The sequence below is a fragment of the Athene noctua genome, chromosome 12 (assembly GCF_965140245.1).
Source record: "Athene noctua chromosome 12, bAthNoc1.hap1.1, whole genome shotgun sequence".
Lineage (NCBI taxonomy): Eukaryota > Metazoa > Chordata > Aves > Strigiformes > Strigidae > Athene > Athene noctua.
Window position 1 is genome coordinate 7,582,267 of NC_134048.1, and position 25,139 is coordinate 7,607,405.

Genomic DNA, 25,139 nt, shown 5'->3' on the forward strand with positions numbered 1-25,139 from the left:
TCCTTTTCACAATCTCATTATAGCAAATACTGGGTATCCTTGCAATGAAAGGTTCAGAAATACACAACCATGAGCAGAACTTGAGAGAATTTTTTCTACCAAACTTGTAACTGGCTGACTGTATTGGCTGTGTACCTGAATTCGTGACATCATGTTTCCCTGGTCAATTTTGTAAAATTTGTCTTGTTTCTCCTTTGTATTTATGGCTGCTAAATGTATTTATTACAGGGAAACTGCTCAATACCTCATTCTTATTTCCTAGCATAATTTTCTAGTGGAGTTGAGGTTTATGGTATAAAACTTTTTTTGTGAGACATCTCTTTCCCTTCCTGGCCTGGGAATATTTCAATGTACCCTCCAATTTCGACTATTTATGACAGACGGATAAAGGTTTCAAATGGTGAAAGATGACACTGGTAAAGATGTCACTAGGTAAAAGACTGTATCTTCAGTTTATACCTTATTGGATAGCTGTATGCCATAACTTCAGGAAAACCTTTGATCATAGCTCTCACTTTACTTGAAAGAAGCAAAGCACAACTAAAAAATCCATTCAAGAGTTCAAACTCTTTCTGTGCTGAGTGTCTGTGTCATCCATATTTCTGGACACTTTTTCCCCCTCTCCTCTCATCCCATCTCATTTCATTCTTTTATGTGAAGCATCGGGAATCACGACTTGTTTACATACCACATTGAGCCCTTTGCTCTGCTATTAGACCTTTGCAGATCTGAATATATGAACGGGTCCCACTGCCACATGCAGATGTAGTTTAATACTCAAGCAATCAGCATTGTTCAGAAAACTGTGTTTAATAAAATACTTCCTAAGCTCTGTAGAAGCAGAGCAAAGCTATACATACTGGCTCTGAGTGTCCATTTTTTCTTAATTTCACAACATTAGGAGGTTAAAAATTTAGAGCTGGCAAGTACTTGTAAGTTTGAATAACATTCCTGGCTACACACTCATAGAACACAGTGTACTTCTCAGTTTATCTTTCTGTGAATTTTCCTTCAAGCCTATCATGAAGTGGAAGATTCACTTAGCCTTTTCCCTTAATGTAATGATTGCTTATTAAGTTCTGACCAGGACACCTGTAAGAAAAGTGTATTAACATTTCTGAGATGGAGAGTTGGATGTGGATGTGTTACTTTGAAATGCTGGGGTTTCAACCCCCAGCCCCAAATGAAGGCTGACATATGGGTGATTCCCACAGCCCTTCACAAAGGGGGGTGAGTTTCCCTTTAGGCTTCCCTCCAGGGTGCGGCCTGGCAGGGAGAGCCATTGGGTAAAGGAGCCCCAGGGGTCCCGCATTAAGTGAACAAAGGTCAGGTGTCCCACTGAGGGATAAAAGCTGGGACCCCTTGCAGGAGGGGCAGTGTCTGTGTGTGAGGTGGATGCCCTGTGCAGAGTTCCCTGTTGGGGAAGGACCTCCCGCCTCCCTGGGACTGGGCTCCAGTCAGGTCTGGCCTTTGTAAATGTGGGCTGTGTAGAGATTCAGTATGTGGCTGCCTTGGTCTTGTGTATTTGGCTTGTTGACTCTCTTGTCTCCTGTCCCTTCTATGGGAGACTGCATTTCACCATTTATTCCACCCATTGTTGGTTGTGTGCTGTCGTTGTTGGGGTCAGTGGGATTGATGTCAATTATGTATAATCTGACTGACTTGTTTGTACCCCCAGTGCTCACCCATGTACTGATCCTTTTGTATCACATACAATTTGGTTATTGGTTCCTCTTTATGCTGGCTGTGTCCCTTATGCTAGGCCTGATAATTGGCAAAACATACTTCCACTATTAGGAATGTAAAGGACTAGGTTTGCAATACAGTATCTTTGTAGCTGGTAGTTCCGTCTGATTGCCCTAAAAGCTTTAACTGTATTTAGAGCTTGATAATTAAGTTGTTTATGAAAATTTCCTAATTCTTAATTTCAAGTCTCTATCAACTATATTTGTCTTCATCTAGTATTGTTACTAAACACATGAACCCTACCATCTGTTCTGTACATACACCATCTAAATAAAATTTATTGTGAACACATTGTATATTGTTAAGAACTCAAATAAACTTAGGTATTTATTTTGTATAGCTCATTTTCTAGCATGCTTTAAAACATTGTAGTCATTGAATAAGGCTGTAATTAGCTGGAAAGAGGTCTCGCTATTCACAAACCATTGATTTTGAGTAGACTTCTGTCTGTCTGCAGGTGTCTTCATCACGGGCTGGATCATGTTTCTGCTGCAGTCCCCAGCGATAGTTTTATACATCAGGAGGTTTCTATGTTGTGCCTGTGGCGGGCTCCATGCTGCCGCTTCTTATCTGTGCCTGCTGCTGTTAGAAATGGGTGAAGGATCACATTAGAATGAAGAGAGGTCAAATCTCTGCCATGCGATCTTGAATGAAGCTTTCAGTCTCCATAGACAACATTAATTTGTAAAAATTCATTTAAAAAAAAAAATCATTGCAGCGATTGAAACAGTTTCAAAGCAAATGAGTGGGTTTTTATCATATTATCATTTGTTCTTCCTGCTGAGGTCTTTATTAGTTTTTGCTACTTGTTCTTGAGTGTTTTACTAATTATGATGTAATGTTTTCCAGTATTGGATACTTGTAATGGCTAGAATTTGGCACAGCAGTACTGAGGAACAGCTTGTATATACACTAATGCCCAGTACAGTTAATTACTGTTCAGTATGAAATGGAGAACTGACACTTTCTAAGTATGGTGGGTTGTTGCTGTTCTCACTCACTGAAATACAGAGCTGGAGCAGCCCAGATAAAATCTGGACCAGCTGAAATACTTCAGATTTAAAAAGGCAGCTGGACTCTGAACATACATGTCTTCTGATTAGTTGCAGAAATTTTATGTTTCAACACCTAATCCTTTTCTCTCCTACAGAAAATGAGAAAAAATATATAAAAGAGTTTTGGATCTGATACTTTCCCATCAGACTAGAAAAAAAAAAAATATTTCAGCTTAAGAAAGCTCTAGAAATAACATATTGCATACTTCATCCTTTTTCTGTGAATTGCCGAGCCAGTCATATCTTCTTGCCTGTCCTTGAAACAAAGTCTGCATCTCTTTTTCTGGTTCAAACTTCATTAAAAGGCTCTTTAGTCTTGAAACAAACATACGATATTCTCCTCCGTAACAATAGTTATTTCCAGGGAATGTAATTCAAAGAGTTTTTCCCAGCCCGCAGATAAATTAATTTTAGTGATGCTTGAGAGCAATTGCCTTTTTCCAGTAAGAACAATCTTTCTGTAAATTGAGACTAGAGAATTGCATTATTCATTTGAAGGATGTTTCTAGAATATCTTTAGGCTCTTCTGGGTAGCGGCAGTCTTACACAGAAATAGTGTCCTTGCTTTGCTGTAGATGTATTAGTACTAATATTTTCTGCAGCTTCTCTCCTTTCAGAATTCTTCATTTTTCATAGTCTTCTGTGTTAGAGAAATCATACTTGTTTTGTGGGTTCTCAGTGTGCTATTGATAAAGTCAACTCAGAGAAGATAATCCCCAAAGAAGGATTAAGTGCTGTTTTCTCATTTATTACAATGAGTAAACTGAGTCAGAGAGACTCTTAATTTTCCTAAAGCCACATAGCAACTTAGTGTTGTAATTAAGTCTGATTCAGCAGCACATACTAATCGGTTTCCATGGTGCCTGAGGCCCAAGAAGCCAATAATTCAGCCATGTTCAGTACAGAAATGAGAGCTAAGTCGTGAGAAATATCATGTGCCATTGAGAGAGACTGAAAATGCCTTGCTCTCATTTTAACACTTATCTTTATTAATTTTTTACAAGAACATTCAAAAGAATCTGAGTAATTACTGTAGAAGTGATGGGACTGTTTTACAGTGTGTTCAACTGTGACAAAAACCTTCAGAAAAACAAGTGTAGTTTCTGTTTTGCTTCTTGCTATGGTTAGCTACAAAGGGTTTAATATTTTGGAGATACAGGGATGAAGAGTTCAAGTGAAACAGAAGTAATTGATGTTAGTGAAGTATCTATAAAATAGTCAATTCTTCAGGGACACGGGAAAGTATTTGTCATCTTAAAAATATAAAAAATGGCATCTTCCAGCTTTAGTAGGCTATCATGGTAAACATGCAGGTTTCACAACACAGATGGACAAAACACAGGCAACGTTGCAGAAGGGTGGCAGCGGATTAGTGTTAATGCTGCATGGCTCGCATCCGTGAAGTGCTGTGGACCACATGGTGCCAAAATAAAACCTGCATGAGCTTCCCTCGGCGCTTTCCCAATTCTTCTCTGAGACATTTGGGGGCTCGGGATTTCAAATGGAGGACAGGCTGTTTGGCAAACGCAGCATGGATGAAGCAGAAACTCTCTCTGCCAGGTCTTGGGTGAGGGCTTCGCATGCTGCCTACACTGCTGTGTTGAGAGAATGAACTCACAGTGAGGCAGGGGGTTGGCCAGGTCTTTCTGTTGTTCTTTGGAAATGTTTTCTGATTCAACCAAGGAAAAGGATGTCCTTGTTTCCTTGTATTTGCACAAATTTTAAAACGCGGAACTGCTTCTCCTCTTGCTGGGGAATGCTGGTGACAGAGCCTCAAAAAATACAGCTTTGTCTCCAATTTCTGCAGCAAAGCTCCTCTGTGGTGTTGGAAAAAGTATAATTACTGTGTGTCTCAGTTCTTCTCACAGTACAGTGGCAGTACGTCCTACCTGACAAAATACGGAATATTTCAGTAATATTTGGAGGATTGAACTGTATGACATGTTAATGGGAGAGCCTAGCTCCATCAATGACCACATCAAATGAACTCTGTAGAGAAATTCACACTTACAAGCTCCTTTGGGTTTTTTAATGCCTTGATTAGGCTTAATTGAAGCTGCACCAATTTCAAGATAAGTGCTCCAGAGACAAATTAAGATTGCTACTATTATTTATACAGTGCTTAAAGCATGAATGGAGCTTGAGCTGTCACAGAACCAGTGCAGTCCTTGTCCTGCTGACTAGTCACCTCCAGGCTGGGCACATTGCTGGAAATAGGTACAGCAGTCAGGAGCTCAGCATGAACTTCTCATCAGTGTAGGATGTAAGAGGGAGGTGGGCAATGATGAACAAGGCTTGGAAAGATGTGACCTGACTATTTGTTCTTTGCTCAAGAGTAAGATTTCCTAAACAGATATGCAGCCATAGACAAACTGATCAAACCCATCCTGGTGTGGTTTACCTGAGAGATTGTTCCATTATAATGCACAAAACCATCTGGTTCTGCAAGGAGAGCCTAGGTTCTTTTGAAAAAAAGGTAGGGGACATATTTCTTGTTGAGAGCCAAATAAGCCTTTCAAACAACTTTGACATAGGAACACAAAAAATGCCATAATGGGTCTGTAGTGCATTTACTGCAGCAGCAAATCTTTATTGTTTGAGGAGGGATGCAAGCCTGGCCACCACTCCTCTCCAGTTCTCCCAGTGCCCACCACCATCCAACTAGGGATGTTGATGCCTGCCTATTGCCCTTCATATCTCACTTGCATCTATTGGACATGAATTTGTCTAATGGCTTTTATACTATCTGACGTCACAACCTCCTGTGGCAAAAACATCCTAGAAGCTCATACTTTAGAAGTTATTTTCTTCTATCTGTATTAAGCTCATCTTTTAACATCAGTAAGGGTCCCTCTACTGCTGAGGGACTTAATGTGTAGCAAATTCTGCATTCACCACCTCCGTGATTTTGTAAACCTCGATCATATAACTGCAATCAATTTTCTTTTCTCCAGACTAAAGAGTCCTAGTCTTTATAGTATCTTCTAAAGTAGTTGTTCCATCTCCTTGAACACTTTGCTCATCCTTTTCCATGCCTTTTCTAACCCCACTGTATCTGTCCTGAAGGAAGCAAATCATTGTCAGGTATCTGCCAAGTACAGTGTTAGGCTTTTCAAAGTCCATTCTTAATTCTAATGTCATAGTATATCTTAAGTGAGAACAACAGTGTCTTAAAGCTAGGTGGACAAACAGCTAACAGTTGATGCTCTCATGTGTGAAGGCTGAAGCATCAAGATGCTTCATTTTGACAACACAACCATCATTAAAAAAAAAAAAAAGAGACTATAGAAACTATCGTAGTGTTCCCTGCTCCAATACATCACACCAGGTATGTAAAGCCTGAAACGGGTTGGAAGCTGTTGCAAATTCTATGGAGAAAGGAATGTCTTCTGATGAGTGTTGTCAGCAAGAAAAGTTGACAGTGTTCAATACTAATATACATAAGTTACAGCTGTTACGAATGAATGTCACGGACTGGCATCTGCCCTCTTTGTTTAGAAACTTACACGTAGATGTACTTCAGAGGAATAACAATGGTATAATGTAAATAATGGTTTTTAAACCAAGGCAAAAAAACCTCCAGCAACCTTGACTGAATTAATGTATCTCCTGAGATATTTTTCTCATCTTGATTGCAGTCATGTATCAGCTTTCCAGTAGATGAGCTGGCAGAGGGCCACTGCTAACGGGATCTTCAGTAGGAAGAGTAGAGCGATCTCTTGAACTTCTTGTGATTGCACAGATCCCTTGAGTATTGAGACTTTCAGGTGTCTTTATTCCACCCTACTGTGTGAGTAACTGAAAAGCAAGACCAAACTCTTTGGTGTATTTGCCAATTTTACAAATAGCTTGTTCTAAGCAGCAGAATATAACAGTCAGAGAAATATGTATATGCCTTGAAGAGCCAATAAAAGTCAGTTGTTAACATGGAGGTTGTTCAAGCTAGTGAAGTTCAGTTGGAACTGATAATTATTTTAGGGCAATCTTTAAGAAGGTAACTGATTCAACAATATCTCAGACAGGATTCGGTGTGTTCTGCACAGAAATTCAAACTCAGCTCCCATCATAGAAATTAATTTTCCCATTTAGGTTTTGACAGTGTGTAGTAACAAGTATGGTGTACTGTTGCAGCGTTTAACTGAGCACTTGGTAAATGTGGTTGAATGAGTGCTGACTCTATGTGGTCTTGTGCTGACCGTGTGTGGCCTTCTGCTTACCTTTGGTCATTATTGATTCTTTTCGTTGTAACCAACATATGAGATTAAAGTGTGTTAGAGTAATGATGAAACCAGCTGTTTTCTTAAAACAGTCAAATGAAAGAGTTAACTAAAATCTTGAAACTGAAATGATACCAAGATGCCCACCAGTCCCATTGGTCAGAACAGTTGCCCTGCCCAAATTCTCACTTTAAGTCACGAATATATCTAACCATCAATAAACAATATTAGGTGATGTGAAGGGTCTGAAGACTGCAGACCTCCTGTAAATGATGCCACACATAGGGTGAGAAAGAGTCATTGATTCAGATGACATGAGTCTTACTAACCTTGTTTCTTTTGAATTTTCCCAAATAGGGTCGAGACTGCAGTATGCCCATTAATTCTTGTATTCAAAATCCATGTCAGAATGGAGGGACCTGCCACCTCACAGAGACAAATAAAGATGGATTCAGGTAACATAAAGTTCATTTAAAATGAAGTGATAAAATTAAATGTGTTTGTTTCTACTTTGCATTAATGAACTATAATGGCTACTTTATAAAAGCTGCTGCATGTGACACTTCTCTTTGCCATACAAAATAATTAATCTGGTTTCATTGGTGTGACATATTGTTTCCTCTGAAACAGGCCTTCTTATTTTTTATTAATGGAATATACTCTTAAGAGCTATTTTGAGCGGTCTCCCTGATCTGCATTGTGTTATTTGTATGCTAATTTTCCTTGGGACATTTCAAACTCACTATACCCTTTTTTTGTATTTGTAAAGTAAGCATCTGTTGTTTGACAACCAGATGCAAAATGTTTTCATACTGAAAAATCTTGTAGACAAACAGGCTTTAAAGAAACAATCAAAAAACATGGAGAGATTGCCACATCTTGAGCATTGTGTCTGTAAGAGAATAACCTTTGCAGTGGACATTGTGGATTTCAGTTTTCTCACAAAAGAAAGGTGTAGCATAAGTGGGTATACTCCAAGAGAAGTCCAGAAATTTTCATGAGGTAACCGGGAGATTTGTGCTGCTACAGGCACTACTTTACAGCTAAGAAAATACAAGTTTGAGGCTTTGGCCACTAGTTGTCATTAAAGTTGATAGAAATTTTTTTTTAGGAAAGAGTTGCCAAAGTTTTCATAAATTTGGTCCTCAGTATTTACGCTATTTCTTGCACAAAATATGTACAAAAGTACACCATACTGTTGTTCCAATTGCATATATGAAAGCCTCACTTCTGAATGTTTTTATACATTACTGAGGCTGCTGCTTTGTCTTCTCTATATATAGCTTCCTATCAACAACAGCTGGAGGGAGACAGAATTGCAAGGTTTATAAATGGTGTAAGCAGGGAGTCAAACCAGTACATTTTTTCAGTGTGATTCCAGTTTGGCTTCAGCTGTGATTAAGACTGTTCCGTGTGAGGTTAACTGTTTGTTAACCAAGTCAGCAAACCCATATCATCTTATGTCAGAAAATAGGGGTTTTTTGAAATAGAAGGGGCCAGGTGAAGGTGACTGACAGGACTTCAGGTGAACTGGGGGTTTAGCACCTCACCTCCTGTTCCCCCACCAATGGTAGGATGCCTTTTATATTTCCAGGAAAGCATTGTGGCTTCCTTTTGACTCCCCAAATCCCTCGTGTGAGAATGAGTGACAGAAGAGCTTCCATTTTGCCCTATGGCTGGGATGAATGGGGAAGCAGAAAACAGAAGAAACACCCCAAAGCTTCTCTCTGTTTCTGTGCCTGCCCACCCTCAAGAATCCCCCCTTACAGAAACAGATCGAGCACATGGTGGACACAGAAGGACACTGATGATATTGCAGTGGAAAAGTGCAGGTTGATGGGGATGAAGGGACACTGTCAGGCTCTGTTACAAATAGTAGCCAGGCTTTCCAGCATGGGAGAACAGGAGTGAAACACATGGCCAGATGAGGGGCAGTTAAAGCTCATCTTGAGCAACTGTGATAAGGCCCTTAGCAGAGCAGAAAGCACATCTCCTGAGTAGCGATGTGTCTCTAGGGTTGTACGGGTGCATACTGGTGGGAAAGGATGAGGATAGCACGTGCAGATGGTCATGCTGCTTTAACAGACCCCTTAGATTTTGATGAAACCACTCCTTTGACCTGAAACACATCTTCTTGATTCAGATTTTATCAGGCCTAGCAATTTTTAGCAACAGTTCAAGTTCAGTTTCTGCTGTAGACTAACAAAAGTTTGGTGGCCTTTGGTTCAGGTTCCCTCTAGTCACCCTTGTGTAATAATGTTTAGATAGCTTTTTCCAGCTTGTGCCAAAGCAAAATTGTACCATATTGGAATATTTGTTTTCTGTCACTCAGTACTCATTTTTCAAAAATCTAGCTGATACTAAAAATGGGCTAGTAAAACATTTTTATAATATCCATAATACTAGAATGAAAGGCTTCAGCTTATATTTTGGATCAGGTTTTTCCTTAGCAGTTTTAGTTTGTTCTGTGGTAGAAAGTAACGAGTTTTGAATGACCTGAAATGAAAGCTACTTCTGAATTTTTCCCATGAAGAATTTTACAATTTCAGAGGCTTTGCCTCAGTTCCAAATTAATGTCGTTTTTGAGATCCTTTATAAAACTGCAGGGGTGGTTTTGATGTTTAACAACATTTGAGGCTTTTTAGGGAAGGTTTCTGCTTTTATAGTTATTTATATAGTTTCAATTGGTCTAATAAAAGACACATAAACCCATATCTTTTCAAAATCTTGCTTCATGAGATTGAATGTTCATCTTATGCATTGTCTGTTTTCTCTCCATGTTTTTAATTCAGTCAGTCCAGAGCCCCAACTGTTCTGGAGAAGATGAGCGTCAGCTTTAGCATATCGTAGAGAAATGTAGTGTGGGGATGGAACAGTCAGTGACAGGGAAGTTAAAGAAACATTTTGAGATTGAATTTGGTTGGTTGATTGGTTTGGGGTTTTTTGGTGGGAAATCTCCTCTCCAGTGGATGGCAGCAGTCAGAGTTACGTGCATATAAGTTGTTTTCATCAAGATGTGAAAATGTTGCCTTAGATTATATGCTGTGAGGAAGTGGATGTCAAAAACATTTTCATGAGAGGCCTCCTTGGATTTTTGTGTTGTGTGGCCTGTAAAAGAAATTATATCTTCTGTATATTCTCTTCCCTAGGGAAATATATTCATACACAAGCTCTGCTGCCAAACTTGTCAAATCTTTACTCTTGTAAAAAGGAAACTTAAGCCAAAGCTCTCTCCCTAAGAAATGCCAAGCAGTTTAACTCTCAAGTTTCTGTAGCCTTAGACAAGAAAATTACCTTTTAAATAATGCTAAGGTGGTGATGTTCCCCAGGCAAAGACAGGAAACTCATAGTTATGACTGAGATTCCAGCCTGACTCGCCCGCTGTGCCTGGTACCCACAAGGGTTCGCAGCAGCAGGGGACTGAGACACTCAGATTTGTTGTAATAGCAGGTCCTGGTGGGGCAGCCAAAGGGCAAAGGTTCAGCTGGAGTTCTTCAGTCCTTCTTGGCATCTTTTATTCTTGCACTATTTCAATTCTAAGTAATTTTAACATTCTCTTTTTTCAGGTAGGGACAACTTCTGTATTAGGGAATAGTTGTGACATCCTGTGGCTCAGGGGATTAGAAACACGAAGTTCTTTCTCCCTTTGAATTGCTCATTCTAATCTAATCTATGTCTTCTTTGACAAAAGGTTGCCAAAAAAGCTGCTTACTGAAACCAATAAAAAAAGATGGTCAGTCAGACATGTCCTGGTCATTTAGCATGCCTCTAAGTGAGACTTTGACAAAGGAGGCAGAGCTGTCAGCTCTGCTTCAGTTAGCCCCAGGCAACCAGCTGATCTTTGATAACCAACAGTGTTGGGAAACAAAGTCTCTGGATTATTTTACCTTTTCTCCAGATAAAATCTCCTCCATTTTCCAGAGGTTTTCTTTAGCATTTTCCACAAACTTTTAAGTTTCCTCATAAATGTAAAATCCTGGAACTGATTAAGTCCCTAGTGTTAATTCTGCCTGGTTTAAGGAAAAACACTCCATTTACAGGCTACTCCATTGGGATGTAGATGTAAAAAGCTCCTTTACCAAGAAACTGTAATATTCCTGAAAGAATTTACTATCTCTATTTAAAAGTTGATTTTTTGAAATGTGATACACCGTGTGTATGCCTGTTTTAATAAACAGATGCTAAACTGTTTCATTAGAGTTTATGGAAAAAAAAAAATCGAATATGGTACATTTACAAAACTGCCAGTATACTTCAGCTCCAAATGTTTACCCCCAAGTTGTTGTCATTAATTCTCTGTTCCTCTGTGTCTTCGTGAGGTTAATGGGGTTTTATTTAGTTCTTTATTTTTAGGAAAACACAACACTAACAGAAAATCCCTAAACTGGAGGAATAGGGAATTTGGACCTTCATGCAATCACAGTGCCTTAGAAAATAGTTTTTTCCTGCATGGCTCCATTCTGAGGTCCAAATGAAATGCTGTTTCACACTGCTTCACTGTTTAGTCAGTACAAAGTTTTCATCGTTGTCTCTGGAATTAATTTTCTCTCTCGGTCAGCTGGAACCAAGTTTGATGACCTTCCAGTCACTCTGCAAACTTCATTTTTCTTCTAAGCTTTTTCTGGGAAAATACATACAAACAGTCCCAAACTGCAACTCTTTCAACATATGGTTCAATCCAGGTCCCAAATTGAATGTTTTATCTTTTAATTTCAGTCCTCATATCTGGCACATTTGAAAGCAAATCAAAATAAAGAATCATACGTAAGCAATAATATAAAGACTCCCTATAATACATAGGGACCAGTAGCCAAATGTCATCAATTATGCTGACATTTCCTTCAGTATGGAATGTGTCCTAATACTGAGCAATTGTATGTTAACAATCCCATATGTATTGTTACTAATGGTAACTCTACTGAGTTGAACCATTACTGTGATAGTATTTAATAATGTCATTTTTAATTGCATGCATCCAAGCTGTCCCAGTCCTTTTGTGGAAGGAAAATGGTGTTATATTCACATAAAAATAACAGCACAAAGCCACTCTTGTTGCTTTTCTTTAAATGGAGAGAAAAATTTGTGCTCCCAAACTGAGACCTTGAATGCCAATTTGCAGTCTGGAGCATATTTTTATGGCTGAGTTATAGATGCCTGAAAATGGGGGTTTGTAATCGAAAATGGAGACATGATGAATGTGCCACTATTTAATTAGATGTCTTTAGCCCCCTCCCCAATACTTGCATTGCCACAAAGGATGGAGTGCCAGCTCTTCTTTCTTATCTGCCTCCTGTGATCCTCTGGATCATTGCAGGGTCAGCAAGAGGACATAATTTTTTAGCAATAATGAACAGGAAAAGAAAATATTCCTTATTGATTTATTGTGTCCTAAATTGGATTTGTTCGAGGAGCTTGGTTTCGGTTATTCATGGTGAAGGTTTTCTAACTCTCATGAACTGTGAATGGTCCCTGCAGAACTGATGAAGATGGCTGTTAGCATGTGACCTATATGCCTGTTCTGTACCCATCTAGAAGATCTTGCTGCTATAGTGGCTCAAGACACATTCCGTTCCATTTTTTCTTCCTCTTTGTTAATCCCTTAGTTTCTGAGCTTGCATATGTCATGAATAATCTAACCTTATCCTCAGGGTCCAACTCAGGACCTACTTAAGGTGGATGCAGAGCTCTGTGCCATCCCTCCCTTGGGAGTCCGTGAGCTCTGCTCCGTCTGTGGCACACAGGAGGAAGAGAAGCAAATGTCATGCTGAGAGCAACAAGCCCAAAAGCACTGCAGTGTTCTCCACAGATTCTGAAGCTCTCCTATTTCTCCAGGGCATACCCCACCTCAACCCCATGATACCTACATGAAGCAGGATGACCACCCCATGTCCGCTTTGTCCAACTGAGCTGGAAAAAAGTACCCTGCAACTATCTCTGCATTGGAAATTCTTCTGGTTGCAGAAAGCAGTGGATGGCAATTAGTGTGACTGCTCTGGTGGTTTCTGTTTTTCATCCTCATCAGTCAGTAGTGCTTTACATTTGCTCAGTTCCTTTTCTGCCACCAGAACTCGCATGGGAAAGGAAATGAACAGCTGAGTGAATGTGCAGTTTGGACTGGGACTCGAAACAACCCTTCCCTTCCACACACACTTTCTGTGACTAGTGAACAGCAACACTGACACTTCAAATATCATTGCTGGCTTCTTAGAAGCCACTGACATGAGTGGAGCACTTAACACATGTTTTTAGACTCTCTTTTAGGAAGCTGTGGCCTCCACCTCTTCATCACTTATAGCTAGTTTAAAATATAAAGGTTCTCTTAGCAACCATAACTTCTAGATCTAGAGAGAAGACAGAGACTGAAAAAAAGTTATTCTTCTTCCACTTATACTTCCTCTAGGGACCATATATCACAGTCTTGTGAGATAAAATATTTAGTGCAATTATTCTTCAGTAGTGTCCACATCCTCAGAGAACCATTACTATCTCTGCCATTGTTTGTTTGTGTTTTTGTTGAATTATCTAGACATCATCAGTTCTTCTACAAATAGATGTTGGACAAGCTGCGGAAGTACTGAAACCTTACTGCACTTGTAAAAGCAATCATTCCCAAACATTTCTTGTTTGGACAAGTGACAAAGTGGTAATGAGAAGAAAATGTTCATGTCTGTAAACTCAATTCAAGCCGTTGTTCTTTAAAGGGAGTGAGCTATCTAAAAGCTGCCAAGTTGCCCTATGATTGTGCAGTACTCAGTAGGCAAGTATCTACATACTCAAAAAATCACTAACAGAGAAGCCAAGGATTTGAATATTGTGATGAGTGCTTACTCTCCTGCCCTGGAGTTGCTTACTCCAATTCAGGGCTAGGTTTATCAACAAAGAAAGCAAAAGGAAGCACAACAGAGGCTGTCTCCTGCTGATGCTTTTATGTCTCATGTAAATAATTCCATGACCCCATGAACCATCAGACTGCATCCTTCACCAAACACATAGGGTTAAAGTGCTCTGTACTTCACAGCAGCAGTTAATTTGGCTCCAGCAACTCATTTTTATATGTTTTAATTTCAGTTTTATAGATCAAACCTCCTGCCCCTTCAGATCCATGCTAACTTTTATTAATTTTTTTTCTTTCTCCCAAGCTGTTCTTGTCTCCTTGGGTATGAGGGGGAGAGGTGTGAAATAAACCCAGATGACTGTGAAGATAATGACTGTGAGAATAACTCTACATGTGTGGATGGGATCAACAACTATGTCTGTCTCTGCCCTCCTAATTACACAGGTAAGAAAGGGCCACAACTAAGAACGGGAATCCATGAGGAGTTCCTTCAGTGCCTGAAGGGAAGGGTCCAAATGCACATTTACTTTGTCTGTGAGTGTGTAATTAACCAAGAATCTAGTCCCGTTTTAAAGCAACCTGGATGTCTTATTGGAAAGATGTTTAGTTCTACCAACATTGCAGTACACGTGCTCACAAACATGGACACTTTTCTGAGTCAAAATGCTGATGCCTCATTGTAAAATGCATTAAAAAATGGTGAAGTTTAAGGTGTCAGAGAAATCTGTACTTCTGCAGGGATATTCTCTAAATGTATTTCAGAAATATTCCCAGTACTGAGCTGAGCCTGATATAAATCTGTTCTGAATCTTGGAAAACAAAAATAGTTCCTGTTTAAATGATGGTAGGAAAATAGCTTTTGGGGCATGGCTTTCACCTGAGATCTCAGAGATCTGCATTTATTAGATAAAATGAGCCTTACAATGTGCTGTTTAAATTCATTATCTCCATTTCACAAGTGGAGAAGCAAAGGCTCTGTAAGAAACTGTAGGCTTTGTTGTAGTCTTCAGTGTGCAGCCGTGGCAGTTAGCCCAGCTCAGCAGATGTGCAGTCACCTGCTGAGTCCACAGTGACAGGTTGCTCTGAGTTAGAAATGGAATTAGTATCTCCAGCACCCATCCTGCATTTCAGATGAATTCCTTCCTCAATCTTCAGCAAGAGCAGAAACCCTCCTAACTGGAATCTAAAAATGCTTTTTCTCAAGTCATTACTGGAGCATACCAGTGACTCATTCAAACTGTGTTAGCGTGGCCTTCCTGGCTCAGCATGGAGTGGTAAGGAAACACCTGCAATAGTTCCTACTTCCATCCTTTGAAATGGGTTTATTACCTTCTAAGCATGGAGAAGTAATGAAGGGCTTCTTGTACACTGGAATATATTACATGTCAGGGGATTTAATGAGGATCAAGCTTGAGTGGCTGAGTAAGGCAGGAGGAAAGCTTCTAGAATTTCCAAACCCTTAAAATACTTTTGTGGCTGATACAAAGGAGGCCCATGTAAATCTTTAGCTAAGAAAAGCCTTATGACTTGAATGTACATTTATTGGAGTTCTAAAATGATCTTTCTGCCAAAAACTGAAAAGCTTCACTTTAGCAAAGAGTTTTGCATATAGGATGTTGAGCCCTTTGTGCTTACTTGTGCACTATTTATGTGAGCTATTCTTGGGTGGTTTCAAACAAAACTCTATACAAGGAGGCAGAGTCTTTACATTTACAAGACAAAATATGTTTGCCCAACCAAGAAAAGATATATCTAGTAAGGAACTGAGTCCAGTATATATGCAAATGCACTTTCCTTTTCATGGGCATATTGCAGATTTTTTTTTTTTTAGACAAAGGTAGGAGAAACTAGATTGGGATTTCCTCTCAAATAGTAGTCTAGATAGGGGCCAGAGAGCTTGTATGATACTTCAGAATCAGTTTTGAAATAGTTTTAATTAACTTCCAGCTTTTTTTTTTTTTTAAACCTGAATATTGCTTGTGCTGCGCTTATACTTATTAGCAGGAGTTTGTCAAATACTAGACCCCAGTCTTGCAATGTGGGAAATGCACAATAAATATTTGTTGTCATAATGCAGGCAGTAGCTTTGACTACAGTTGAAATAAACTGAATTTTTGAAGAAGAGCAGGAAATACTTCTGGAAAATATAATATGAATCATAAGTGAAATAGGGGTGTTGCTTAGATTAGAAATCAGAAGGGTTACAATAGTTCATGTTGCTTAAAAATAGGAAGAGTTTAGTGCACTGTAATAAAAGAATTGCCTTAACGTGCTTTGCCTCTGTTTTGGAGGGGGATATTTCATCAAACCTGACCAGTCACCTGGAAGGACTCACTGCAGTGCACTGGCTGGGCAGAAATATCCCTCAGAGCAGGAAAGCAGGGAACAGCATGAAATGGCTGGGAGAGATGAAGCCATCAGCCAGAGGTTACATACAAGCCAAGCAAATCTGAACCATGGTTTTGAGGGTTCTCTAAGAGTTGAATCCAGATAAAAGAAACCGAGCATCATCTGAATGAACAGCAGCTAAGGAAATGCCATGGAAGCACATAGGCAAGTCATGAAGAAGCACTTTGAAAGGGTTTGTGTGCCTGACCTGAAAAGAGAGGGATCTATTGACCAAAGAGTTTGACTGAAGCCTCCTGTGACATCCAGTGTGTGTTCTCTTTAAATAAACCTTCTTAAACTGAAGCAGTAGCTGAAGCTACTATGGCAGTATCTGTTTTTTTTTAAAAAAAAAGAAGGTTCAGATTACTTTAATATTGTGTTGAAGATGCTAAGAATAATGAATGCTGACATTTCAGAGGGAAAGCAAGTCACTGGAGAAGTCAGGAATACTTATTCCTGTGCTCAGAATTGTGCATTGATGTACCTGCCTCTCTCTCAGGTGCTGACTGTACTACACATTGTCTTAGCAAACTGTGTGCTTCAGAGTTGCCACGTGTATGGATTTCATCTATATTTATATGAACAAAGAATGGATGACGAAGGGTACTTTCCAGGGAAGCAGTTTTTCTGTGAAGTAGTCCGGGGGACAAGTTGCTTGCTCTCAATGTAGTACTTTGCCTAAAAAGGCAGTGATAGCCATAGGCAGGGTGCATCAAGTAGGACAGAAAATGTAGGTAGTTGTGTTCTGCCCAAATATTATACTTAGTTCTGTTGTTCAGAATTCAAGGAGTAAGTTGAGAGATGAGAAAGAGGATTAGATGTGAAATATAAAAAAAGTTGGGGGATTGAGAATAGGTCATGAAGATCTCAAGAAAAATCCTATTTAGCTTAACAGAGTAGGCAGACAGAGCAAGCTGCTTCTTTTTGCTTTTTTTTTCACACACTTGTATGAAGAATAAAAATTTCTTTAAAAGCTTCATTGGCTGGCCTTTGTGGCTGAACAAATCCAGACTATACATTTTTATCAATGTAATTATACAAGAGTTGTTGGTTCTAGATATGAGCTGAATTTCTCAGCAGATCCTGTAGTTAAAACACAAATTAATTCAAGAGTGGCCTATGTTACACTGGAAGTCAGGCTGGATATTTCTGTACTGATCATCTGTGATGTTTTGAGTAATATTCAGGCTGTTGGTTATAGATGCCCGGTTCAGCTATTGCAGATTCCTTCTTTTCTCAACTGTAGAGGCAGGCAGGCTCTGGTAGCTCTGTGAAGTAGGTAGACTGAATCCCTCATCACTCTTGTGGTCTTGGATGCCATAATATGGGTAAGACTGCAATGATATTACAGTAAACACTGCATATATGAAATAAATGTATGTTGTAATACAAAGAATAGTCTGAATACAGGGAGGAAGAAGATCCAAGAGCATGTATGTGTGTTGTGCTGTAAGAAACATTTAGGATCCCCCTTGGTTTAATTGACTAATGGTTAAATCATGATAATAAATCTTATGTTCCTAAATGAAATGCAAATTAAAAATGCATGTGTTGGAAATGTTGATTATTGACAGATTTGCAGTAACCCAGGTTTGGTTTTTTCCATACCTTAGTATTTTCCTGCTTTAGCTTCTGTCTGTCTAGTTTTAATTGTTATAACCTTTTTGGGAAACAATATCCCAAATAACAATGCATAAATTTTGCTTTCATTGGTTGGAATAATGAAGGCCAAATATCTTCCTTCAATTAATAACTTTTTGCAGTGTTTTCCTTTCAAATCCTTTGACAATCTTTTCTCCCACTCAAAGTAGATGAAAAATGGCCAATTTAAGTGAGTGCTGAGGGAAGGAATTTCCCACACTCCAGCCCCATTTCACTTTCATTTAAAAAAAAAGACCCACACTATAAAACAACCCACACTCACGCAATAACATCCTTCCTAGTTTCTTTCCATCTAATAACTTTAAAACAATGTGCAAATACAAATGGATTCAATGAAACAGGTAAACATAAGTTAAGACAAAACTGGGAGGGAGGGTAGCCAGATAGCTGATTGCCATAAAAAAGATTCAAGCTCTTACCTTCACCACCAGGTTTACTCACCATTCCTAAAGTCAGTATTTTCAATGTTTGTTGCCTATATTTACATAACCAAACCAATATGCTTCATAGCAGAGTCCTGATGGCTTTTATTGTCAGTGGATGTCTTATTTTTCCTCTCCCCAGCTGGTTATTTTAATCCTGAAGCTAAATTATAAGCATGTATTTCCTCCAGGATAATTGTGTACCCAAAGTCCATCCAGCTCTAAAGCCTGAGCAGTCTGTGGGCTGGTTTACAACCTGGTTGAACCCCTTGATGGATTACACCTCCTCCTCCTTACAGTTTTGTAGGCTTTCCTCCTCTTCAAAAAGAAACATATATAGGAACATTGAAGGAGGAAGCCATGAATTAGATCAGTTACCCCAGTTCTTCTCCTTTTTGTCTTTCTCTAATTTTTGTCTTTTTGGCTTTCACATGACTTATTATCAGCTATCAATATAAACATTCTGCTGTCTCCCTAGCTTTATGGTTTAGAAATGTAGGACAGAACTCATAGAATTTTTCTCTTCCATTCCTTTTTTCTATTCCCTACTGTGATAGACCCTCTTGAGAGCCGTCTCTGTTTTGCTTATAGTTCTAGATTCAGATAAAAAATGTTATATCTTCAAAAAGAGATCCTCTCCTCAGTCTCACTATCCTCTGTGCTTTCACTTGAGGTGTCCAAACTATGTAAAGGACCAAATGGGCTGTACCAAACATGTACTGTGTTCTTTGAATGGTTTTATGCTTTACTTGCTATTTTATTTTTGGTTTTTTGTTTGCTGTGACTTCCTTCCTCCTATCTGTTTGATTTTAGCCGGAAGCATAAATATGCAGTGCTTACACACAAAAAAATCAGGAAGCATTTCAGTTTTTCCTAAAAATCCTAAAAAACCTCAACAAATAGCCAGGCCACTTTGTTCTGAAACCTAAAAAAAAAAAAAATTAGTGGCTTCTACTACTGAAAATAGGTCTTTACTAAAATACATGGCATCCTATGGTGGGGAGAGGGGGGAGCAAGTGTTTTAAAATAGTTTGTTTCCCTGGGAAAAAGCTGCAAGCGGTTTGTATCAAAGAAAAAAAAAAATGTCTCTCAAAAAAAAAGCTAGAAACTATTTCTGGTTTTATGTGTTTGGAAGAGAAAGCTAAGATCTATTTTACCTTAGGGGACCTTGTGGTGTCCTGTGGTAGATGGTATCTGAGATTTTTGCAGTTATGCTACTTTTAGATGGAACACTGTTCACTGTTAGTGATTATGCCAGAAAAAGGGACCATATCTGATTGTGCTAATGTCGCATGGCTGAAGCCAAGCACTTAGTCAAGCCAAACATCTCTGGAAGAAAGAAGTTGTGTGGTGGCTTGTTGCTGACACTTCTCGCTGAAGCTCTCCAGCCCATTTCCCATCGCTAACCATTGTGAGGCCCATTTGCAGCAATCCCTAAGATGGGCACCAGTGACAGCTGAATGAAGCTGAAATGGATCATTGTACTATAGGTTGTTTTTTTCCCCTTGCAAGCTTTTAACTATGTGTTTGATATAGGAACAGGAAGTTTTAAGGTAGCTTGATTCAGCCTTGGGGTTCCATGAGGATCTGGACAGCCTAATAAACACCGAAGGCTTAAACAAGTACTTGACTATCAGCCTCTTTTAAAACTTTAGAACTTTAGCCATAATTTCCTCGAGACAAGCAGAGAAAAATGTGGACAAAGTTTGGCGTAGTTTCTTACTTTTATTTGAAGGAGTTCTGCCTTACATGAAAGCTTCTCAGTTTTAGTTACTTTGCAAATGTGGTGTGTTTGCTTTCAGTGCAAAAAATAAAAGGCACCCATGTTTCCCACTTGTAGAACTATGAATGAGAAGTGCTGGAAGAATTGGTAGTTTTTAGCTTTGTTCAAAAGCCTAAGCCCACCAGCTCTGTTTTATTAAGAGAGAACCACGTCATTGCTATCAGGTTAGACTCTCTTATCTCATTGTACTGGGGCTGAAGAAGGAAAAAGCACAGGAACTGGCAGTGCTGCAGCCTGACTTTACTCTCAGAATGAGTGTCTTGTCATGTTGCAGCTCTCAGCTCCAGGATTTCTTCTGGTCAGATTCCCATTTGTAAAACATAATGTCATGTTTGGGGAACCAGATATACTGGAGAATTTCTCTTTGTTCATCAGGACCACAACAGTATATCTATCTCTAAAAGAATGTCATCTCAGCCACTACTGTCTTAAAGGGCGGGTGGAGTGAATATCATCCACAGAGGAGATTCATGATTCATTAAATCTAATCTATGAAGAAACACATCAAAGGATTAGAAGTTAACCACAAGCCCATTACTTACCTGCTCACAGGCCAGTGGTGCATACTGCAGTTAATAAAGCTGGGAGGGGCAGAGTCCACCTGTGGACACTCAGTGTATTCAGCACTCCGACACCACAGCGATGGCCATATTAGAACTGCCAGTAGGAAATAAGTAAATCTTTCTCTATATCAAGTATTCTTCAAAGACTTCTATTGGTTCAAAGACTGTATTGGTTTACATGGCAAAGTTTTGGTAGCAGGTGTGGAGGGGGGCTGTAGGAGTGGCTTCTGTGCAAAGATATTGGGAGCTGCTTTCCTGTCAGACCTGCCACTGCCCAAAGCTGAGCTGAGCCCACCAGCAATGCTGATGATAAAATGTGAGAGAAGCAAGTATGCAAATGCCAAGTGAAGTGAAAAAGAAAAGGGAAGATGTACTCCAGGCGCTGGAGCAGAAATTCCCCTGCAGCCCATGGAGAAGACCACAGTGGATTAGGCTGTCCCCCTGCAGCCCCTGAAGTGCCATGTCAGAGCAGATATCCCCGCTGCAGCCTGTGGAGAACCACATGCTGGAGCAAGTGGATATGCCCTGCAAGAAGCTGCAGCCTACAGAGAGCCCGTGCAAGGAGCAGGCCCCTGGCAGGACCTTACAGCCCATGGAGAGGAGCCCATGTAGGATCAGGTTTTCTGGCAGGAGCTGTGTCCCTTCAGTCTGTTCCTGAAGAGCTGTATCCTGTGGGAAGCATGTGTGCTGGAGTAGCATTTGAAGAACTGCAGCCCATGGGAAGGACCAATGTTGGAGAAGTTAATGAAGGATTGTATCCCATGGGAAGGAGCCCATGATGGAGCAGGGAACAGCATGAGGAAGAAGGAGGAGCAGAGATGAAGCATTACGAACAGACTGCAACCCCCATTCCCCTTCCCCCTGTTCAGGCTGGCATGAGTCTACAGTGTGTCCATGTCCTGTCTGCCAGCCCTGAAAGGACATGTCAGAGAATGTATGGGGTCTCAGATGTGACTGGATGCACTGGGTTGTGTGAATAACGGAATTGATCACTAATAGATTCCAGACAAACCACATAACTGGAAAACATCCATATGAAGTAATACAGCTCAGAAACATAGGGGGTCCAGCAAAATTAGGTTCTATTCCAGACACAGTGGTTCTGAGGGATAATGCTATAGGCAGGTTACCACCTTGTAAGAGCACTGCACATTGTCTGGTTCAGTTATTTTTTCATATAATGTGTTGTAGTGGCATTTGTGATGTTGAATATGATTTTTTGTACTTTGATAGTGCCTAGAACTGGAACACATTCCTTCTTCAAGATTCAGAAATAGTGAAATGATGCTCATTCCTCTACCCAGATCTTGTTGTATAATCAGTTATTCCTTTGTTTAACCTCAACATTATAGAGATAATTGCTCCTTAATTCTGAAAAACAAGTCACTCTGGGAATCTCCATGTGGAGTCTAACTTCAGGTTCCCACTTAATAGGCCAAAACCTAATACATGAAAACTCAGCTATGAGGTTTTAAAGCATTAACACAGAATAAAATTCATAAAATAACTTTTAGTTCTTTGCCTACTAAGTATTGTGGACAGTGTTCGTCAAGCAGGAGCAAACTGTATTAATAATGCAGAAAGAGAATTCAATGCATTCCAGGTAATTTCTTTTATGTTTTGGTATCTAACATGGCAGCCAAGTGCATTTGCTACTGAAGGATTTTCACAGAGTTCCTCTTCATCACAAGTTGAAGCAGTTTGGAAGTAAAAAATGCATATTCTAAGATGAGCCTCAAATCTTTTTCATCAAACATCAACAACATTCCTAACTAAATTATCTTCTTGGAGGAACATCGTATGTCTGTTCCACCCAACCATTTTTAGGTTCTCTGTTCTCCTGAAATTTCCACTTGGCACTGACTTCTTTTTAATAACTGAAAAGAAAGAAGGGGAAAACAAAATTTTAAAAAAATTTCTGATACAAGTTATTAGATTTAAAATGAGTAATCTCGTATGAGAAAAACAGTATACTATTTTTTATGAGCAGTAAAGACAAGAGTTCCATTCTGACTTACCTGCCAAAGTTCAGAAAATTGCAACATACTATTTAACCACTCAAATACATACCTTCTCCCTGTGCAGCCTGTAAAAGTTTTCTCTGGGGATGAAGGCCAGGCTTTCTTCATCTGTTCCTCACTGTAAGCACTTTCCTTTTCTCAAGTAATACTGTGACATTCTTGACAGCATTTTTGCTTTTAGTCTTCCAGGCCCTACAAAAGCTTCTCTCACATATAGGATGAGAATATTTTCTATGTTGCTTTATCAATTATTTCATGAATATTCTGAATGAGAGAACAAAGTGTCACCCAACTGACCTATGAAACAAAAGCAAAATCATCAAACACATTGGTTGCAAATTGGTTGTCTAGGTTGTCTTTTCAGAACTGCAGTTTCACTTACAGATAAATAGGTAAAATACCATGCATCCAATCTCCTTTTTACCGATTAAGGAGAAATAGTGTAACTTGGATCCTGGTTTTAAAAGTCTAATGTGGCATGAAATAAATAGCTCTCATGACAGCACAGAACGGAAAAAAGAAAGATGATTATTAGACTGTGTGTAAAAGTCATCTTTATTACTCTATTGTTGTTTTGGCTTCATTCTGAGACGTGTGGAAGGCTACAGAAAAGCCTAAGCATGTTTCCTGGCAGCTCTTCATAAGCAGTGAGCCCTGTGAACAGTGAATGTGGAAAGCCCCATGAAATCAAGGATTTTGCTAATAAAATAAAATCAGCAAAATGTTGCATGAAACAAAAAAAATCTTTTGCTTTTTTTTTTGTAAAAAAACAACAAGCAGTGTTGGTGAAGGGCTACAAAGTTTCAAAGGGCCAGAATACCTTTTCTGTTGTTTGAGGATTTTTTTTCTTTTTTTTTTTTTTTTTTTTAATGCATAAGACAGAAGCAATGAAAGATCCACCTGTCAGTACAACTTGGTTCTGATCTGAAAGTTGCAGGTTTTGTGGCAGATCAGACTGCTTCCTTCATCTGTCTAATGCTTCATTCTCCTAAACAAGCACTAATTACCAGAACATTACCACTGGCCTTAAGAAGTTTGAAATGCAATGCCCACACAGCTGAGCATGTGCCTGTCTTTATAAAGGTGCCCCCTTTATATCATACCTCAGTTCTGCAGACCACAGAACATTATTGACCTAATACTTCCAGCTACTATGAAAATTAAAATCAGATTGGCATAAGTGGTTTTCCTCTTGTAAATCTGACATAGTCTTAACCTGTTCTTCATTGGGGTGCGTTGCATGTTGGCCTGTTCTCTTTGGCTTTGATAAAAGAGAGCAAGTGTGCCTTGATGAAACAAAAAACATTATTTGCGATAAAAGAAATGCTTAACTGATTAGAAAATAAATATAGTTGTTGTTTTCCTGTGTTTTAGAAACTCTTGTGTACCCAAATTGGAGCTCTGATTTGAGAATATATAGGAGAGAAGAAAATGGGGAGGTTGGATTCTTTTCCGTGTTTGGAAAAGCATTGCACTGAAGTTTTCTGTTGTTTTAGCATGATCAAATACGTTCCACAAAGAGAATCAGTGCTGCTAGAAGTTGGCCTAAGATTAATGTCCAGTTTGGTTATAGGTTCACATAGCTATCCAATGAGAAATTTGGATTAGATGTTTAATTGCTGCACAGAGAAGCAGCCCTGTGTCACTCCAGAAAAAGAGGATCAGATTTTTCCTCTGAAACTGACATTAAAGTGGTCAATGAATATTGCACTCTCAGGTCTGAGGGCAGATTTTTTGGCCCAGATATTTTCTGAGTGAATAAAATATGAGAAAGTCTTTGTATAGCTGCTGCCTTGGGTTTTGCTTGTCAGAACGTGTTTTATTTCCCTGGAATGCTTTCTGCAACATCTAGTGAACATTGGTGGAGCCTGAAATAATGTATCAAGAAGATTTTTCTTCCTGAGATGAGGCTGCTCTAGTTGCAAGGCATTCCCAAGTGAGCTTCCTAATGAGTGATAGATGGGGAAAATAACAGGAAGGATCCTTAAATGTTCCAAGTTTTGCATGAAAAATGATAAATTTTTTTGGATGCTATGTTTGGTACCTAGCCTGGAATTCTCCTACATTTTGATAGTGGTGCCTTCAGAATGACACAGTGAGTCATAATATTTGACATTTGGGGAGATTTTTACTGGATCTCTAAGCACTTGTCAAGACTGTTGAGAAGAATACTTTAAGAAGACTTATGATTTCCTTTGAGAGTTTATGAAACTGTTCTTTTTTTTTTAAAGCCCATTTCTTTTTCTTCAAAACAAAACCAAAAAAAAAAAGAAACAGAAACTTCAAAAGCATGTATTGACCATTTTTAGTGAAAGGATAGCTGAAGGCGTCTACCCACACTGTGTTCAGTTATTAAATGGTCTTCCAAAAATATTTCCAGCTTTAGATAATTGAGTTCTTTTAATGTCACTAGTTACTTTTTTTTCATCTTTCCATATAAGATTTGT

The 25,139-nt window shown here is 39.2% G+C and overlaps 1 protein-coding gene across 4 annotated transcripts in view; it reads left to right on the plus strand.

Annotated features, from left to right (window-relative positions):
• SLIT3 (slit guidance ligand 3) overlaps positions 1-25,139 on the plus strand; it is a 530,994-nt gene that overhangs the window by 461,572 nt on the left and 44,283 nt on the right. For all 4 annotated transcript variants that reach the window (XM_074915702.1, XM_074915699.1, XM_074915700.1 and 1 more), the window contains 2 exons: positions 7,376-7,473; positions 14,158-14,297. In XM_074915702.1, coding sequence (XP_074771803.1) covers positions 7,376-7,473; positions 14,158-14,297 — 238 coding nt within the window. The remainder of the gene's footprint in view (positions 1-7,375; positions 7,474-14,157; positions 14,298-25,139) is intronic.